Source organism: Lacerta agilis, chromosome 11 (assembly GCF_009819535.1).
Source record: "Lacerta agilis isolate rLacAgi1 chromosome 11, rLacAgi1.pri, whole genome shotgun sequence".
Classification (NCBI taxonomy): domain Eukaryota; kingdom Metazoa; phylum Chordata; class Lepidosauria; order Squamata; family Lacertidae; genus Lacerta; species Lacerta agilis.
In genome coordinates this window covers 58,881,152-58,901,769 of record NC_046322.1, presented here as the reverse complement: position 1 = coordinate 58,901,769, position 20,618 = coordinate 58,881,152, and the positions used below count along the sequence as shown (strand labels likewise).

The following is a 20,618-nucleotide window of genomic DNA, read 5'->3' as shown; positions in this document are numbered from 1 at the left end:
CCATGCGTCTATCCTGGAAGTGATGCGGTGGCTCGGGCACCTGCAGACTCCATGCTGCCGACAACGGCAGTGTGGGGCTTGCGTCAGCCCGCCGTCTCTCCCTCAGCCACCCTAGAGCCACCCTGCAGCTGAGGGGTAGGTGGTGGCGAGGCTTGCCCCACCCCAGGCGGAGGGCGCATGCGATGCTCCAGGCTCCTGAGCTACACCTCTGGTCAAGAGCAGCCGTTTAACTGACTGCCTCAGTCTGGACATATCAAGGGCTGAAATAGCATCACATACCTGTGACGTCACACATGCATATGAAGCCAGGAGGAGGCCCAGCCCACCAAGCTTGGTGGCAGACCAGGTGAGTGGGAGCTGCTGCCACGTCTGCCACAGCAGCTGCAGTCAGCGGTTGTGGCAGGGGAAACAGTGGCAGCAACGGAGCACTGCAGCAGAGCTCCCTGGCTGTAGGAGAACTTGCTGCATGCAGATCCACCTGAACTGTGAATGCCACAGTCACTTCTCCCATGAGCCCCACAGTTGTGGCGGGAGGAGAAGGCAGCAGCAGCGGGCTGGTGCAGGGCAGCACTCCGCTCGGTACTCGGTCTCCTCCACCCCCTCAATATTTCAGGGGAGGGTGAACCCCCTGTTAAACAACGTAGAGAGGGCTGATGACACCTCAGCCCATAGGAGTTGGAACCTATGTGTGGCAGGATGGAGGATAATGAGGGCACATTTGTAGGTCCCACTGAGTTCCTGACAAGCCACCACAATTTGGGGCTGTGTGTCTGTAGCATCCTTGAGTAGACCCAGCTCCCTGCTGCAGACATCCATCCCCTCAACATGCCGCTGCAAGGATGTTGGTGGGCTCAGGCCTCTGGGCCGCTTCCAGCAAATTATAAAAACACCATAAAGCATTAAACATTAAAAACTTCCCTATACAGGACTGCCTTCAGATGTCTTCTAAAAGTCATAGACATCTGTTTGACATCTAATGGGAGGGCGTTCCACAGGGTGGGTGCCACTACCGAGAAGGCTCTCTGCCTAAACAGTGCCATGGAGAAACAGTGCTTGTTACTGCTCTTAAAATATTACATGTAAGCTTTTAGATTACAGATGTAGGTGTTGAAAGCAATAGTAATAAAATGGAAATCTCCGGGGTGACGGAGGGAGTGGCGGCGCATGGGAGTGGCGGGAGGGGCCGCCGCTTGTCACCTCCACCCGCCGCTTGTCACCCCCACCCTCCCCTGTCACCCGGGGCATACCGCCCCTACCGCCCCCCCTAGCGACGCCCCTGAATGCAGGATATGCTATAGGTTGAAACAGTGCTTTTTTCCTGGGGGGATGCAGGGGTACGCATACCCCTAAACATTTTGTGAATCTTCATACTTTTGTCCATTTACTGTATTGGTTTCCCCCAATTTGAACTATAAAATGGTGATATTCTTGAGTCAAAATAAGAGTACCCCTAAAAAAATTTAAGGGGGAAAAAAGCACTGGGTTGAAATACAATAAAAAGGGTACTTTCCCCTCGCTGGTGCCTTTCATTTTTCTTGCAAGGCAGATCTGGTACAGTGAATACACTGAACGTTCATGATTTTGTTTCTGACCCCCCGAGCTGCACAACTCCACCAGGGCTGTAGGATTCAAGCATCAGTAGCAAGTAAGGCAGAATTATTTGGCTGTTGCCTCATTTCCCATTCTCAGATGCAACATCCCTTTAGAATCTTTCAGCCATGCTTTTATCACATCTCTTTCCCTCACCTCTAGACAACAAAAGTTTTTTTTTTTTAAAGTTAGTGTAAAATAAAATGATCCTTTGAATGGATTAGAATGAGATAAGTGGTTTATGTTTACTTTCAAGTTAGATTTTAAAAATATGTTTAGCACATGGTATTTTACTGGCCAAGTGGTTTTGTTATGGTAATTCAGGGTGAATTCATGAAAATTTGTGGCAAAACAAGCGCAGGAAGGTTAATGAAGGTTGTCTCCTAAAATCAATGCAACTTCTTGGATGTTAAAGTTCAGCGATCTTCTTTCATAAGCCCTCATTTTTGCTGAACGGTTATTGAAATTGTGTTAAAAGTATTGGCATTAAAGGAACATCTCCCCTCTGCCCTTCAGGGTTGTGATGTCGGTCTTCGAATGCAGCTGCTAGTACTGTGCCCTTGACCTGTCCAAAAGCTTCCAAAAGTTTGAAAGCCTTTTCTATTATTTAGTCAGGAAGGCAGAATTGCTCACCCCACGATACTTGTCAATCTTTGTAGCCTTTATAGTTTAGCCATTCATACGGAGACAATGAAATGGAAGGTTCCAGAGGATTTAAAATAGTCTTCTCCTGAGATTTTGTGTTTTGCCAAAAGGAAATGTGTAACAGTTTTACCTCAGTAGTTTATCATACTTGATGCTGATAGTAGTCCTGTTCAGAGGTGCCAGCAGGGCAGAACTTTAGAGATGCAGCCCAGGCCCCACTCAGCAGAATCGACAGGAGAAGAGCCAAAGCTCAGGGGTAGGAAGAGAGAAGGCTTTGCAGGAGGAAATCCCACCTTCAATCTCTGCCCTCTGCAGGCAGCGGCGTAGCTAGCCGCTCAGGTGCCTAGTGCGGGGGCGTGTCCTGCAGCCGGGGGCGGGGCAATCCGTGCCCATGGGGGCGGGAAGATCCGCCCGTGGGGGCAGGGCGAGCCTCTCCACCGCTTGGAGCCTCTCCACCGCCTCTCACTCTCAGCTGTAATAACAATAACCATAATTTTTTATTTATACCCTGGCCAGAACTGGGCTCAGGGTGGCTAACACCAATAAAATTACAATGAAACATAAAAGAAAGAAAAAACAGTTAATTAAAATATGGGTTAAAATACAATTTAAAATGCAGGCCTCATTTTAGTAGTAGCCCATAAATCAAAACCATAAGGGGAGGGAAACATAAGGAAACATGTAGGGCGGCTGAGGGAGAGGCAGTAGGCAGACGCAAATTAATACACATTGTCATCCAAAAGGGACCGAGACCTCCAGAAGCCCATTAAGTCCAAAGTTAAAGATCACCTAATTGCAGGGCACTTGTCCTATTAATAAATGTACAAAGAGAAAAAGTTTAAAAATAAAGTAAAAGCCATCCATAGTTTTATCTGTCTACCTTCTTTATGGGTGATGAGCCCCACCCAACACTAATCCAGGGAGGTTTCACCACATACCTGGCTATGTACCGGTAAACTGAATGTCCTTCTGTAGTGTGAGTCTTCTGCAACTTGTGGCAGAAATGGTTGATATTTTATATTTGTGTTAACAGTGGGCCAGGAGCACAGGTGGGGCACCAGGTTGCAAATGCTCTTAAAAATAAAATTCAATAAATTTTAATATTACTCCTCTAATTTTAATTACCATTAGAATCCTGTATAATGGTTATCATCACTAATTATAATCCATATCCAGTTAACTTTGATAAACTATATATAACACAACGGGCAACAGTCAACTAAGTTTTACTCAGAGTAGTCCTATTGAAATTAATGCTCCTAACTTCTTTGATTTCAATGGATCTGTTCTGAGTAAAACTTGATTGACTGCCACCCATATTACCTAAGTATCCTATTGTATGGTTGGTCGGTCCAGAATATCATAGGTAGCCCCTTTTCCATTTGGTGCCACTATGGGTGTTATGATTAACTGCTCAGCACTTGCTTCAATATGTGTCCCATGAATTATATAAATTGTGCACATCTGGAGCTGAGCCTTTGCTGTTCTTAATCGCAGATTCTGGAACCTCTTCCAAAGATAAGTCTACTATACCACATTACATAGCAGCACGCCTTTGCTGCATTTTTAGGAGTAATTTAGGAAGCAGCAGTTGTTACGGCGATTTGTGACAATTCTTTTACTTGATGAAGTGGGTGGTTTTATATGGCATTTTTTGTTATTTTAAGCTGCTTTGAGACGGGAGCAGATTTGTTGTTGTTCAGTCGTTCAGTCGTGTCTGACTCTTTGTGACCCCATGGACCAGAGCACGCCAGGCACCCCTATCCTCCACAGCCTCCCGCAGTTTGGCCAAACTCATGCCAGTCGCTTCGAGAACACTGTCCAACCATCTCATCCTCTGTCGTCCCCTTCTCCTTTCCCAACATCAGGGTCTTTTCCAGGGAGTCTTCTCTTCTCATGAGGTGGCCAAAGTACTGGAGCCTCAACTTCAGGATCTGTCCTTCTAATGAGCACTCAGGGCTGATTTCTTTAAGAATGGATAGGTTTGATCTTCTTGCAGTCCATGGGACTCTCAAGAGCAGATACAAAACATATAAATATATTTGATCTCACTGCTTGACAGTCGCATGAGGTATTGAAATTGTTAGAGTACTTTCTGGTGAGCTACAAACCATGTAGCCCATAATGCTTGTATTACGAGACACTTTATTATTAGCTTAAAAAAAGAAGCCTGAAATATGATACTTGTACACCTCTCCCTTAAAATGGGGGTCAGTATGCACTTCAGAATGGTTAAGGTCCATCAAGGCCACCCAGCAGGCTTTAATATCGGATGCATGTTGCCCAAAATATGGTAATTGCTAGAAAAGTATGAAAGGAAGACATTTGTAAGCTCAGAATCCATAGAATTGTGAAGGAAATTTGCCACATTACTTCTTGAGCACCAGAAAACTGATATTTGGTGCACATACAGCCCAAGAAACAGTCATTATTAGACAGTTTTATTTTTATTTTTCATAATCTTTTTATTCAGAGTTTACAAACATACATATAAACATTTACATTATATAAACATACATTATATTTACACTTCTTTTCTATTAAACATTTCTATATCTTGACCTCTCAAGGTCTGGACTTCCCTCAACCCTTCGCTCTGGTTTTCACAATATCTTTTCTTTGTTTTTATATTTATTCCAAATATTATTGCTTTAATTTTCATAATTAATATCGTATCTGTTATTTCATCATACAACAATATTCATTTTTTTTCTACAAAGCTTCTTGTAATCCTACTAACGTATTTACTTGTGTATATTTTCTCAAATAATTAGCAATTTTTTTCCAATCCTCAATAAATTTCTGATCCCGCTGTTCTTATTAGACAGTTTTACATTCTCCATAAAGACATGGCAGATAACGTTCACTTCCAATCAAGCAACCTTTGAAGCAGAAAGACTCTCATGTCATTTTCAACAGGAGCAAGAGTTGCGGCTCAGGGCTGCTAGCCACCAGGCAGAGGTGGATTCTGATTCCCACATGGCCGGTGGGGGGTTTTATGTCCTCCCTCACCAGCTGTGAGGGTTGACAGAGCCTACCTGGGACTTGTGCAACCTGATGGGTGGGACCTAGGTAGTGGATCTAAAGGGAGACTTCCCCATTGGACTTCAGCCAGGTCTGTTCCCCAGGTTTAAAATGGGGCCGCAGTTGGCCTCAGTGGCTCAGTCAGAGTTGGCTCTCCCACCCTCCCACCCTTTATAGCATGTTTTCCCCTGCACAAAGTTGAGAGGGCAGGTCATGCTTAGGGCCTTGCTATGAAAACATTCCTCCAGGCAAATTGGCCCTGTCTGGGGTTTTTTCCTTCCTCATAGCAATTGTCACAACTTGCTAGTAGATAAGGTTTGTATCCTTAGTCAGGAGGGAGAGAGCCACACCCCTCCAAAATATGGGGTAGCGCATTAATGGGGTCCAGGGGGTGGTTCTTTTGTCTGGATGGCCAGACTGGGAGGCGATGGGCCATAGCACCTGCCTGAGGTGGTGAACTTGGAGGGGTCACCTTGATTTCATGTATGTCATATTGGCAACACCTAACTCAGGATTGACCCTGCCAAGCAATCAACCAGCAGTGGCTTGGATGATTCATGATACATGCCCTACACCAAAACCTACTGCCGTCTGAAATCAATAAACTGTGGCCTGTTTTGATCCCAATATGTTTCTCTTGTGTTTATTACATCCTTCAAGCCCAGCCCTGCCGGCACCAGGTTTCTTTGTCTATTCAGAGTTCATTTCAGGCGTTGGGAACTTTCCGTTGCAGCAAAGAATGCAGCGCTCTCCAGGTGCAGCCCTCATCTGTCCTGCCATTGCAGAGGGTTCCAGACTATGTAGGGTGCCCCCGTGTGCCCCACTCTACAGAGCACAGCTGTCAAGAGTGCATCATACTAGAAAAAGGGTCATGAAAACCTTACTCTTGCTTTACCTTTTGCCCCCCCCTCCAAATCACTTAGCAATAATTGGATTAACTTCATTGGCTACAATATTGTCACTGCACAGTGGTCTTTTTGCCTTTTACAAATGATGGAGACATGACTTTCAATTATGACATTGACTTATTCCAGTGGAAACACAATTTCTTCCTCTTTCATCTCAGGAGGAATGAACACATTTAGCACTTTAAGATTATATGTTGCAAATGTATATCTGGAAAGTAATCCATGAATATGTTGCTTCTTTGGAAGAAATGCCATTCCTATAGAGTGTTTACCTTCAAGTCTGTTATTTCCCCCTAGGCCTTAACTGTAACCTGTAACATTCTCTCTCTTTTTCCCTTCAAAATAAGTGTGTGAAGATAACAGCCACGTTGACAGGTTGTGATAATAGGGCTTTAGGGCTTGTTATCTTCAGAAGGTACTAATCCTGTTAGTGCACAGATTAAAGGTTTGGGGGAAATTGATAAATCACACAGGATACAAATCTGAAGGCTGTACATTTTTATAGAGCACTGGTTTGCTCTTTGGTGAACATGGAGAGATGAAAAAGAAATAGCAGGCCTGCTCATTATTCACAGCAGGATGTTGGCTGCTTGGCACATTTACTTGGAAACGGGTCCTATTGGTTTCAGCGGGACTTACTTTGGTGTAAGTGACTGGGGTAAGGATCACAGGCTACACCCTAAGGCTTTTGTCTGTCAAAAATGTAGCAGCAGGTGCACATGTAAGAGAACAACGGGTTGCCATTTTGTGATGACAGTATCATATGGTTCAACTGCCCCCATGAGATCAAAGCAGAGCTTACCATATCGAGTCTCCGCCATCATTTCAGAAATGAAAATAGAGATAGACAAATGTGTGTGTTTTTTAAAATTATATTCTACCTTTCGTCACCAGAGCTAACAAAAATATATTTAAATGAAAGAGCACAATTCTGTCTTTTAAATCAGAAGCTAATCTCCTGCAGTATAAACAGAAACATAAATATTTTGAAATATTTCCAGTAGGAGTTCAAAACACATATGATTTAGTAGAAGGAGCATCTTCAGATACTCTGAACACAGAGCCTTTAGGATTTTGACACAAACTAGGAAGTTCTTTAAGGAGCAGCCTGTGAAAGCCGCACTCCCCTCCCCACCCCCCAGCTAGGAGGCTGGAGGCTGCATTGTGGCCCAATTGTAGGTTCTGGTTGCTCTTCAAAGGAGGCTCCACAGAGAGTAAATTACAGTAAAGTGATCTTAAAATTGGATACTAGTTATGTAACATAATCAGCCAAACTAGAGTCTTCTGAAAGTCATACAGTTGTTTATCTCTTTGACATCTGGGGGGGGCATTCCACAGGTCGGGTGCCACCACCGAGAAGGCCTTCTGCTGGGTTCTCTGTAACCTCACATCTTGCAGGGAGGGAACTGCCAGAAGGCCCTCAGAGCTGGACCTCAGTGTCCGGGCAGAATGATGGGGGTGGAGACGCTCCTTCAGGTGTACTGGGCCGAGGCCGTTTAGGTCACCACCACCACCAATAATGCCTGGGTTTTTTTGGTTGATTTGTTTCAGCTGTAAAGTTTGGAAGAATGTCCAAAAAGCAGAGGGACAGCTTGTACGCTGAGGTACAGAAGCATCAACAGCGACTGCAGGAGCAGCGGCAGCAGCAAAGTGGCGAGGCTGAAGCCTTGGCCCGAGTCTACAGCAACAGCATCACCAATGGCTTGAGCAACCTAAACAATGAAACTGGTGGCACTTATTCAAACGGGCACGTCATTGACCTGCCAAAGTCCGAAGGCTATTACAATGTGGATTCTGCCCAGCCCTCCCCAGATCAATCTGGCTTAGACATGACTGGAATCAAACAGATCAAGCAGGAACCTATCTATGACCTCACTTCTGTACCAAACTTGTTTACCTATAGCTCTTGCAACAATGGGCAATTAGCTCCTGGGATAACCGTGGCAGAAATAGGTAAGAAAAGTCTACCTTTAACCTCTCGTAATGACTCTGTGTGCTTGCATTTCTAACCGTGCAGTTTCCTTTGGAGTGGATTGGTCCTGAGGCATAAGTATGACTGGGTTTGTTGTGGATTCAGTTAACAGAATTCTAAAATGTTTACATTGCGTAAATGGAGCAATTCATGATCTGTTTATGAAGCTGAAACACCAGAGCCACTGATGAATCAATCAAGTGATAATTACTAAATAGGGAGCTTGTATCAAACGAGCTCATTATCAGGAGGGCTTTAATGATCTTTTTGACAACTATACACATTCTTGTCAACAAAGAGCTCTGAAGGTGGATCATTAATAGAACTCACTCTTAAATTAATTACAATGCACAACATTGTTGTTTGATCTTGCACTGAACACTCTGGATTTATACCAGTAAAACTGCATTCCGGATCTCGAATAGATGGGTTCATACTGTCTTTGTAAAGTCTTTGGAAGATGTGGTTTCATGTGTTAGGGTATCATTTATTCAACTGTGAAGGTGATGATTCATAACCTTGTTGTTAGGTGTCTCACATAGCAAGAAAAGTGATGTTTTCCTGGTGAGCAATGTTTTGTTCATAAGAAATGTTTTAATTACAGAAACCAACCAGTTGTTTACCTTGCTTTCAGATGATGCATATTGTACTGATATCCATGGTAGAGTTTCTCTTGTATTTTTTAAACTTATCCTCCCTTAAAGTCCCTTTCATTTAAGGGTAATGCATACAAACCAGTCGCCACATAAGAGCTGCTTGAACTTGCTGTTCCTAGAAATGTCCAAGACACCAATGCAACAGCTGAAATATTTAGTTCTTCAGCACCTTTCCTTAAAGAGCTGAAAGCAGTGTACATATAATTAAATACATATATTAAAAGTGTACATATATTAAAAAGCCAAAAGAACCTAAATATTCCACTCCCAAAAGTGCTAAGAGACTGAAGGAATGAGAAGTCTTGACCTGGCCATAGAAGTTGTATAAAGGTGTTGTCAGGCAAGTCCACCAGGGAAGAAGGACTGTTCAACCAGTATGGATTGCCACAGACAAAACCATGCAGTGCGCAACCATGGAAAGGGGGATTTCATTAGTTTGAGCTTTAAAATATAATATGTTGAGGGAAGAGGTAGACCATATTTTATGGGCTGTGGCATTGGTGATGCAGCCCGTGAACTAGCTTCTTCCCTTTAGAGGGAGATAACAGGTAGAAAGCACTGGAAATGAATTCCGGTTTGGCTTAGCCAGTCCTTCTGTTGATCTCGTGTCATTCCTGTTCCTTAGAAGTTGGCAATGCAGTCCAGTTTCTGAGTTCTTTCCTACAGAGATAAGGGTCAGTAAGGTACTAAGAAGACAACAATTTCCATGTTGACCTGTGTTTGTTGCAATCAGTGCTGTTTCTGTTATGCTGCAGTTCGCTTTCTGCCAAAGACTAAGTTATTCATCTCCCTGTCCATTATTTAATGTAATAACTATTTATGTACCTAGTTTATGTAACTCACATTCATTTCAACAGAAAGGAAACATTGAAACAAATTAAAAAAGTAATTGCCTATTTCATTCGCTTGACTAATTTACATTTCTAACCACAGACAAACATTCAAACTGAAGCAATGTCTGCTTCCTTTTCCACTTTCATCCATATTCTCCAACACTCCTAGAAGGAGGTACAGTAGCTAAAGATTAATTATTCACTCAGATGTATCCCTGTTTTCCTTTGCATCTGGTAGGACTTCCAGGTCATCAGGCATGTCTTCTAAACAACCTCCTCTGTACCTCCCTTCCTAGAAATTGACCATGAACAGAAGAGGTTGCCACCATTTGTCTGTCTTTGCTTTTGTGCCTTTAACAGCAGCCTGGTATGCAGAAATTTAAGCAAGACATTGCCTGGCATGAAGATAAATAAAAATGTACAAATAAAAATATGGCATCAATTGGAGGGAGCCCCCCTGGAAATGGCGGACTTGGTCCTAATCCAACCAAAACATGTAATAACTGCAACATTTTAAAAATGGAAATGTGATATTAAAATCCGTTTGATCTAGTTGCATTAGTGATAAACAAAGTATGAGTCAGTGATTGGGAGGGGGTGGAGAATACAATAGCTACCCTGTTAGGTCCCAGGCCATCCCATGAGAAAGCATGATTGAGAGTTGAAAAGGTTCTAACCACATTTTCCAGATTGGGATCATAGCGCTTAGCTCCTTGCAAAATTGAACAATGCTTCCTTTTGCTTTAAAGCTGCATAAAAGCCTTGAATGTTCAGCACTCTATGCAGATTACTTGTGCTGCCTTTAAAGCAAGTCTGCCAATCGAAGCTTGTTCTAGTATTGCCAGGTCCTGTGCCTTGGCTTGACAAAGAAAAGTTTAGCAGGTGTGCTGCTGAAAGGCTGCATCCCATAGATGCCAAGTTACTCCTTGCTCTGTTGTCCTTAAAAACTCACAGGGACTCTTTTAGAACAGGAGCTGGAAATCCTAGTGTGAGTTTTACACAACACAATTTGTTTTCCAAAGACACCACACATTCATCAAAGTGGAAAAGATCTCCAGGGCTCAGGGTGGCATATACTTCTATACCGAAACATGCTTATACATACCTTGTCTTTGTTTTCATTGAAACACCCCAATTTCTTGTGCTGATTTGAATTGGTATGGAAACTTTTTTCCTACAAGGAAGCTTGAGAATTTTTGCTAAAAGGCTATATTAGAGATCCCTGGCGTGTTCCCAGGACTGAATGCCCTGTGGGCGTTTAAGCCAGTTTATGCTTGCAGTTTAGAAGTGCTTGTTGGGTGCCATGCAAATGCCACTGCTTCGAACTCTGCTGAATTTACCCAAGGCAGTAGCTTGTCCCGTGTTTGAATGTGTTTACTAGACATTGATCAATTAGCTACAGAATACACCCCCTTTTATGCAATTTCTTTCAACCCAGGCTTCTTCGTTGCACACAAACTGATTCATCTAGGGACTCCTTGTGCTACTGTTCCTTTTATCTTTCTTCCCCACAACTACTTTTTAAGATCCCACATAGAAAATCATTTTTAATTACTCTACTCTTCCTTTAAAGAACCTGTGTATGCATCTCAACTATATTTATATGGATCAATATTGCCATCTAGTGAGTAATTTAACTACTACTACAGCCTAGGCAGATGCAATTGAGATGCAATCGAATAACAGGGTATCTATTTAAAAGTTCTAATAATATTCAATAATTATTTTGACACCATGCCTAGACAAATTCAAAGGGTGCAATCCCCCCTGTAAACTATATTACTGCCTTTGCTAAACTGTGCCTAGACCATTTATTCAGAAGTGGTTCTCACTTAGTACCAAAGGAATTATTCCCAAGTAAAGTATGCATATGATTACAGTCTTAAGTGCTCTCAACAATCCTTGGAATGAAGGCTTGTAAATTACAATACAAAAAAATTACTTGATTCCCTCTGCATTTCTAAAACAAAATTTAAAGTCAAACAAAACAATGTTAAATGAAGTTCTCCCACAGTATCTACCATCTACTAATTTCTACCAACTCAGAAATTACTGTTAAACATTATTAAATGTTCACTCCTGAAAATGGCACATATTTCCCACTCTTCTAAACTTCCCTAAGTTTAAATGTTTAGGGACTGGGGGTTTTGTCTGCAAAGTCCTACAAAAGGAACTCACTTTAAAAAGTGTGTATGCAATATTGTTCTCTCTCAACAGCCTCTCTTGTACTGCCCCATCCCCAGGATGCACAAATCAAACCCTAAATCTAGCCCTTTCTCTGTTTATGCTTTTTCACAGTACTACATTCACTTCACCACATTTCCATGTTGATTTGTGATTTCTTTTAAAAGTTCTCATGAAAATTCACCAGCATTTTATTGCATGTTTCTCTTTAATGTACACATTTTTGTATGCAGCTTTGTGTAATAGTCAAATGTTTGCAATGAACTTCCCTAATGCCATTTTGTAAGTTATTTTCATTAATATAAGTGTTGTTATGCACAGTTTTCCCAATATATTCATTTTTATAAACAAGTTTTGGGTTAGGGAACCGCATCGCAAAATTCAGAAACTCCAAATTTTGAAGGTTAGATGAGTTTCAGTTCATATATTGTTTGGGGAAGTGTAGATTAGGCGTATTTTGCATTTTAAAAGTTAGTATTGTGGCTTCACCACTTCTGGTTGGTTGTGTTAAAAGGGTTGAAAACCTGGGGAAATAGGGGAAAGACTCCATCCCATCCGCTGTGTTGCTCCTACTCTGAATTTGGGGGTGTACAGTGGAGATCACCATGCTGTGGTCAGCTGTGCTGCACAGCCTAGTCCTCTCCAACATTATTTCTCTGGTGTGTATTGAAGGTTGTTTATGCTGGGAGGGCGAAAGTCATTTATGTTTGGATGTTGAAGGCTGTTTATGCTATTGCCACCAAAGTCAACATGCTGAAAAATTGTGGGATGGAGAAAGAGTAAAGGTGCTTATTGGTCTGGTAAGGAGGAAGGCAGAGATGTCAACAACAGGCAGAGCCAACTAATTCTATATTTGCCCCATCCTCTCCGTGACAAGTTCTACAGAGGAGCAAGAAGCTGTCAGGCAGTACCAATCCCTAGGCTGGATGTAAGTCAGTACGAAGGCAGATTGGGGCTGGCTGAGAGCAGACAGCAATTGGTAGGGCAGTGCCCCGTTTGCTCTAGCAGACAAGCCTCCACTGGCAGTGGGGTGCAGAGAGAAAAATAGAGACATGTGTGCTGTCTCAGGAATAGCTGAGAGTAATGAGGCTGCAATGAAATCCATGGGAGAAGGAAGGAAAAAAGAGGAATAACAGAAGTGGAGCTGCAGCTCTCTGGGGTGGTGGAAGGAAAAGAGAATGTGATGAGGTACAAAGGGGGAAATGAGGCTGTAGAGAGACCAGGAGGTAAAGGGAAAGCGAAAGAGGGAGAAGCTTAGAGAGGGTTACAGACATGTATGGTGGTGCAGAGAAAAAATGAGAGGCGAGTGGACTGGGCTGGGCTGTGATACAACAGAGCACAGGATGGAGTAGGGGGAGGGAGCTAGGAAGATGAACAGATTTAAAAAATAATAATGTGTGTTTTGGGGCGAAGAGAGAAAAAGAAAAGGGTACCAGTACAAAATGGATTAAAAAGAGCACAGTGATAAAATTGAGAAAAGAAAAAGAAAAAAAACTTTTGTAGTTAACATAGCCATGCTATTCTTGGGTGAGAAAAAAAGTTCCTAGTAAACAGTAGAGTGATTTACGCTGTGCATCCCTGCTATAAATTAATCCAGTTCATCATATGTTCTGGGCCATCTAATAAGGTCACTATAAAATTGACAAATGATGGCCCTTGGCAGTGTTCCTAATTGAGGTTTAATGAATTTACACTAGTGCCAAAGCCTTTCAAATATCCTCCTTTTTGTTTAGAATGGCAGTGAGTGTTCCAAGTGGGAGTGGAAGACACCATCTGCCTACAGTGAGCTGGAGCCTCCCCCCCCCCCCACACACACTTCATGTTTTGTTTATGCCACATCATTTTGAGGGCAAAAGATTTGGAAGGAGAGGGGGCAATTTTCTCATAAAAATGTTTCTGCAAAGCAGCCAGGATAATTAGTCCTGCTCCAGTGTGATGCATCACTGCTACTATAATAAAACACACACAGAGATAAACAGATTAAAAATGTCAAAATGTTTAGCTCAACATATTCAGCAGTATTTTATTATGTTGTGAACTACCCTGTGATCTTTGGATGACGTTGACAATGATCCAAAGGAGTGTATATGCAAGCACACTCAACTTGTTTTTAGAGGTGTTTAAAAAGAAAGACAAAAACCGGTCCCACAGAACTCCCCAGCTGTTCTGCCAACTCGGAGGAATCTCCTAGGACTGGCACAAGAGATCTTTGGGACATAGGTACATTTACCTTTTAGAAATGGCTTGGAGCCAAAGGTATTTTAAAATTGGCAGACTACATTATTTGATTTTTGACCCCTAGAGCTTCACATAAGACTGTTTGATATTTATTTACTTACTGGTACTTGCATATTTTCTAAAATGTATTATATGCTGATAGTGAGATACTGATATCAAATGAATGGACCTTGGTTTTTAGAAGGATAAAAAAGGTTTTAGAAGTGAAAGATTATAGAAGGGAAGGAGGGAGTGTTGGAGAGAGAGGGGGGGCGTTAAAAAAAGTGAATCCCATATTGAAGGTTGGTGATAACAGTGGGCCCCAGGTCTGAATAAGTTGGGCTACTTGTCCCACCAGCTCCTAAAATGAAGTTGCAATTCACCACGGAGGGCACCATTTTGATTAGGGCCATTTCAGAAGTGATATTGTCCTGCTCATTTTTGAAATCATGTATTGAAAGTAGTTAGAAAATGGGCATATTTTATGTGAACCACAGATACAGAATTTTCCAAAACACATGTCCAATATCTGCATTTGACTCTCCCATTATTGCTCAGAAATAAGTATTTATTTGCTTTGCTAAAGTATGGGAAACATGTCACACAGGTTTCCTGTTCCATATGCTAACTAGAAAAACTGTGTATATTTTACAAATCATTATTTTCCACCACTGAAAGTTGCATCTATTTTTGTTTCATGTTGGTATGACCACATCAGCCTGACATGTTGGTATGACCACATCAGCCTGCCTACTTACAATCTGTCCAGGGAAGGACAACCTGTCACCTTCCTCTTCCTTACTCAGAGGCCAGAACCAGACCAAACATTTGAAGCCCTATCATGTCACTTGAAGCAGTTACGTCTTCCGTCAAAGATCTCTGGGAACTGTAGTTTGCTAAGGGTGCTGAAAGTTGTTAGAAGACCCCCCTTTCCCTCACAGAGCTACAACCCCCAGGTTTGCCTGGGAAGAGGGACTAATTGTTGAACCACTTGGGGAATGGTAGCTCTGCGAGGGGAATAGGGGGTCTCCTAACAACTTTCAGCACCTAAAACAAACTACAACTTGCAGGGTTCTTTGGGGGAGCCATGACTATTACAGTCATATAATAGTGCTTTAAATGTATGGTATGAATGTGGCCTCAGTTATTCCCTTGTGCAGCTCAGCAGGGAGGAGTATGGGGAGAAAGCTAGAAAACGTTGGCTCTGCCAATCATTGCCCACTGAGAAACTACCTAATATGCACCTCTCAAATCAATATGTGAACTGAAATCCAGGTATCCTTCAAAATTTGTAAAAAGGTAAAGGTAAAGGGGCCCCTGACCATTAAGTCCAGTCGTGTCCTGCTCTGGGGTTGCAGCGCTTATCTCGCGTTTCTGGCCGAGGGAACTAGCGTACAGCTTCCGGGTCATGTGGCCAGCATGACTAAGCCGCTTCTGGCGAACCAGAGCAGCGCACGGAAACACCGTTTACCTTCCCACTGGAGCAGTACCTATTTATCTACTTGCACTTTGACATGCTTTTGAACTGCTAGGTGGGCAGGAGCTGGGACCGAGCAATGGGAGCTCACACTGTTGCGGGGATTCGAACTGCCAACCTTCTGATCAGCAAGCCCTAGGCTCTGTGGTTTAACCCACAGCGCCACCCACATCCCACTCAAAATTTGTACTTTTCTGCATTTTGCAATGTGTTTCTCCAAGCATATAATGTGTACAGAAATGCATCTATGAGAAAAGTCTGCATTGATATGCATATTAGAGGAAATTAGTCAAAACTGCATACAACAATGTGCTTATTAGGGGAAATTCACACTAAATTGCACTCTATTTTTCTTGAGGGTCTTTTTAAAAATCACAAAATGCTGCAAAAAATATGGAGAGCCGAATTTAAAATTAGAAAAATGTGGAACAGAGAGAAACCAAAACTGACAGATCTGTCCATCCCAAATTCTTAAGTTGCAGAAAATAATTGTTTACAATGTTTGAAGCATCCTTGAAATAAAAATTGTTGCTAGAAGAATTTGCAAACAAGAGGAGGAGGGGGCTAGGGCGGGGGCTTCTTCTGATAATCACCTGAGGCATCCCTTTTCCAGAGAAATGAAAGAATTTCCCTAATCATAAATTCATACTTGAGATTCTAAGGAAACTCTGACTGCAAGAGAACTTGCTATCCAGAGAGAAATAACTGAAGAAAACCCACCACTCATAGCAAAAGGGAAAAGAGAATATGAGCTAGAAACGGGTAACTGAATAGAAAATTGAAAGCACCAAACATTCCCTCTATGGTTATAGGAAGACATTGTCCAGGACAATCAAGGGGAATAGGCATTCCTTCCACAGTCATTATGGAAGTCTTTAGCAGGACTTACCCCATAAGAGGGCAAAGGAGAGAATTTGGAGAGATGTCTGTGGCCTAAATTATTGCCAAAAACCCAAACAAAAATTATGTCTCCTGTGTCAAGTCATTGGGGGGTGGCTTGAGGTCCTCGATACGCAACACATCTTTCCATCCAAGAGAGTGGAAGCAGAGAAAGGAACAATGAGGTCTGCCTGTGAGAAGCTGAGCCTCTGCCATTTAGCCCGTGAAGGCAGGGGTAACAGAGCAGTGGCGTAGGTGGTAGTGTGGTGTAATGGTTAGAGTGTTGGACCAGGATCTTGGGCCAGTCACTGCCTCTCAGCCTAGCCTACTTCACAGGGATTAAATCAGGAGGGAACCATGTACACCACCTTGAGTTCCTTGGGTGAAATGGTGGGATATAAATACAATAATTTTTTTAATGTGGGAAGCAAGCAACAAGCCTATAATTTCTGAGGTAACCACTTTAAAAATAACTACTAAGGGACAAGAGGATAAGGTCTGAGTCCACATTCAGAGTACAAATTGTGTGTGTGAGAGAGAATCATTTCAGGGTCCCCCCTTTTGGGGGGAACAATTTGATGCTGACATGCCCCATCCCATATATATTCTCAAGTGTATTTATGGTTTCTTTTTCCAAGTCTTAGTGTCCTGCTCCTCTTGTCTAATGTTTGGGGTGGGGTGGGTGGGTTGTTGCTGCTGCTGTTGTTTTCTTCCGCATGTGTGGCAGTAAAGAAGAACTTGGTGGCACAGAAAGGGAGTGTGCAAATAACAATGTTTTTGATACAGGCTTGATATGAATTTCTTCTTATAATATTCCTGAAATATTAAGCAGGGGGAGCATGCAAGTGTGAGAGGGAGAATGTTTCAAAGAACATAACGAAAATTATCCAAAGTAGCATTTGCTGTTTCAGAATGGTGTTTTCCTTATTGGATATAATATTTGAGGTTAGAATCTGTTTCATCTGCTGCATATACTAGGAAGTGCAATGTTGGTCACTTAAATGAGGTGCAAATAAATTCCAGAAGGGGATCTATCTGTGTTACATCTCTTGCAGCAAAAATGAAACAGACCTGTGGCAACTTTAAGGATGCAATCCTAACCCAATTTACCTGAGAGTAAGCAGCAATGAATTCAATAGGACTTACTTCTGAAAAGACATGAATTGTGCTATAAAAGATTTATTACGCGGTGGACACCAGTCTACTTCATCAAATGCATGAAATATTATTCTCAACCTGTAGGGTGTGGGAGTGTGGGTGAGCTACAACAGCACTACTGCAGATAATAACAGAATAAGGTGAAGGCAGTAAGGAAACAATAGAACTTTCCCATTGGATTGGAAATCAACATGTTTTGCTTGGGTAGTGCAACAATTTCCTTAGTTTTCATGAGGATCTGAGTAATTTTTTTAAATGGTTAAGGTGCACGCTACTGTTGAGTGGGTTTCATTCTTCAGATGCTTGACCATAAAAAATCCAGAAGCTACTTCTCCATTTTTATTTTGTAAAAGCACTTCTGTCCAGATCAAGAGTAGAAAGAGGCAAAAACAAAAACAAAAAAATGCTCCCTCCTAACACCTCCTCTTTCCCCAACGGATATTATGCTATTCAATATACAGTGGAACCTCTACTTACAACCATAATCCATTCTGGAGGTCCGGTCATAACTAGAAACGTACATAAGTTGAGTTGCACTTTTCCATAGAAAGTAATGGAAAAGTGAATTGATCTGTTCTAGACGATGAAAAACACCCCCTAAAACAGCACTTTAACACGGATTTTATTGTCTAACGAGACCATAGATCCATAAAATGAAGGCAATAATCAATGTTCTGTACTATAAAATAAATAAGACAGTATAGTAGATGAAAAAAATTAACATTTCCCCCCTTACGTGCACTGATGATACAGTAGTCATTGTTTGGATGGGGGGGGGGGGCTTTTATCCATTTATGCAGTCACACAATCAACCAGTAGCTGCAGTGGGTGCCACACAGTAACAAAAACAAGTGCTCCGCAGCCAGCCAGGTGAGCTCCAGGCTGCTGGCAAGGCCTCTGTTCATATCTAGAGGAAAGTTCGTAAGTCGAAGCACCTACTGAAGGTCGTAACTGGAATCATACGTACCGGTAAGTAGAGCCGTACGTAAGTCGAGGTTCCACTGTACTCTGAAAAGCAACTTGAGCTCTGAAGTTCCCATTGAAATCAAATAGGCACATGCAATCCTTATATTCCATTGCCTACCAAAAACCTATTTGTTTTCCCAAACATTTTTAGAGAATTTGCTTCAGTGCTGGTCATTTGTTCTGCATTTTGAAAATTTAATATTTTAAAGATTTTAAAGTTTTAAAGCTTTAATGATTTTGATGTTTAAGAGTTGGCAGTTTACAAATATCTGTTAAAATGAAATAAAAAGCACCTACAAACATAACATACTGCTTTTCAAAAATCAAGACTGCTTAAAAGGCAGCTCACAGGCAGAAAGCTAAATTAGTTTAACTGGGGGGGACAGGCTACAACTTCTCAGCATATTTTCAAAGAAAAGCCATTTCTGCCCCAGAATGTGTCTGTGATTGCTCTGCCAGTTTCTGTGTGTTCCCTTTTGGGTGTCTCTACATAGGCAATTCCTTCTTGTAAGTAGTGGCTGGAGCCCAATGGGGCTGGCTGGGAAGAAGGCAAGAAGACCAACAGTAGGTGGAGCAAGAGCCCATGACAAGCAAAACAGACTCCTTCTAGTTTTGTATCCATCCTGCTCCCTGGAGTTCTGCAAGAGCTACAGTTAGACTAAGGAAGAGGCAACTAACAAGCAGTGCCACCTACTGGCTTGGCTGTAAGAAGGCAGGCAAGGGAGGGCTAGCTGAAGGCGGGCCGAGGGCGGTGGACATGTGCCCCCCCCACTCCTCTTAAGAGACCAGCCTCCACTGCTATACACGCGGGCTAAGCAACTCCCTCTATGCCAAAGTTCAAGCTTTCTGATCTGTGTGAATTTCCCATCTGCTAATTATTATTATCAATAATAATTTATTTATACCCCAGCCACCTGGCTGGGTTTTCCCTGCCACAATTAAAAACATTAAAAACACTATCCATAAGTCTTTTCTGTCATGTTTCAAGCTTAATCTTCATTTTTTTAAAATAAAAGTTGTGTTTAAGCACATGTTTAAATGCTATTTAAAAACAACAACACCATATTGAAATATGCATTTTGCATAATTTTGGAGTCTCACTCTTGCATCACAATATTCAGAGGTGTATGAAATCCAAGTGATGACGTTAGTTCTGATACACACATTAGTCCAGGAGGTGCAGATCAGATGTGTTTTAATTGCAATTGACAGAATCAAATTAAGCATCCTTACTACCCAAGGAGCAGCAAAAAGGTGGTACAGTCAGTTTTTAGGTCCTCAAAACCAGCTTTGCTCTATAGTTAGCCTTGACTGCTGCTGTGGGAAAGGCATCCCTGCCACTGAAAAACATTACAAAATGCACCTGTAGCTTTGCTATAATGTTTGAACAGAGCAGTAGAGGAACACTTTGCTTGCCAGTAAAATCATCTTACTGTGAACTGCACTGGCTCAAGAGTTGCTGCTTGCCTTGCGGTACTTTTCATGTCTTTTCACAAATTGTTGTGATTCTACCTTTAAGCATTGCTTTGTTTCTTTTTAAATGAAAGGCAGTACAGTAGAGGAATATTTTAAATAAATCAGTAAGTCATGAGAAATGAAAAGCAATCCATCGTGAGACTAGGGCTAGCCCCTTCCGTTTGTCCATGGGTGGGGATCCTCTGGCCTGCCAGGCTTCAGAGCCTGTTTTGGGCAAAACCATGCTCAGCCTTGCCAGGCCTGATGTGAGATACAAGCCATCAAGCAAAGATGCCGTCAACAAGAAATGTTTATCCTGTTGTATTTACAGCCCACGAGTGTTTTCCTTAAAACTACTGATATGTTCACATGAGAATAAGTGTTATTGGGTGACCCAAAATGAAGATCCCCATTGTCCCTGTTTAGAAACCTGAACTTGAGCTCATCAAATCCTGTTGTTAGTGTCTCTTAAACATCAGCAGAGAATCCTGTAGCAAAGCTCATCTGTAGCTTAATCTCTGTTGCTGTAAATTCCATTTATAAAACTAATGCAACTAATTGCCTCTGGTTCACTGACTTTTCTCCTGGTGCAGTCCCACTCTTAGCTCCTCCAGAAAAATATATGCCAGCCTTTTGGACTGGGGTTCAGAAGCA

General features: G+C 42.2%; 1 protein-coding gene across 1 annotated transcript in view; it reads left to right on the top strand.

Annotated features, from left to right (window-relative positions):
• Window positions 1-20,618, top strand: part of RORB (RAR related orphan receptor B) — a 153,213-nt gene that overhangs the window by 106,141 nt on the left and 26,454 nt on the right. The window contains exon 4 of the mRNA XM_033164366.1: window positions 7,719-8,120. Within this exon, the coding sequence (XP_033020257.1) occupies window positions 7,719-8,120 (402 nt within the window). The remainder of the gene's footprint in view (window positions 1-7,718; window positions 8,121-20,618) is intronic.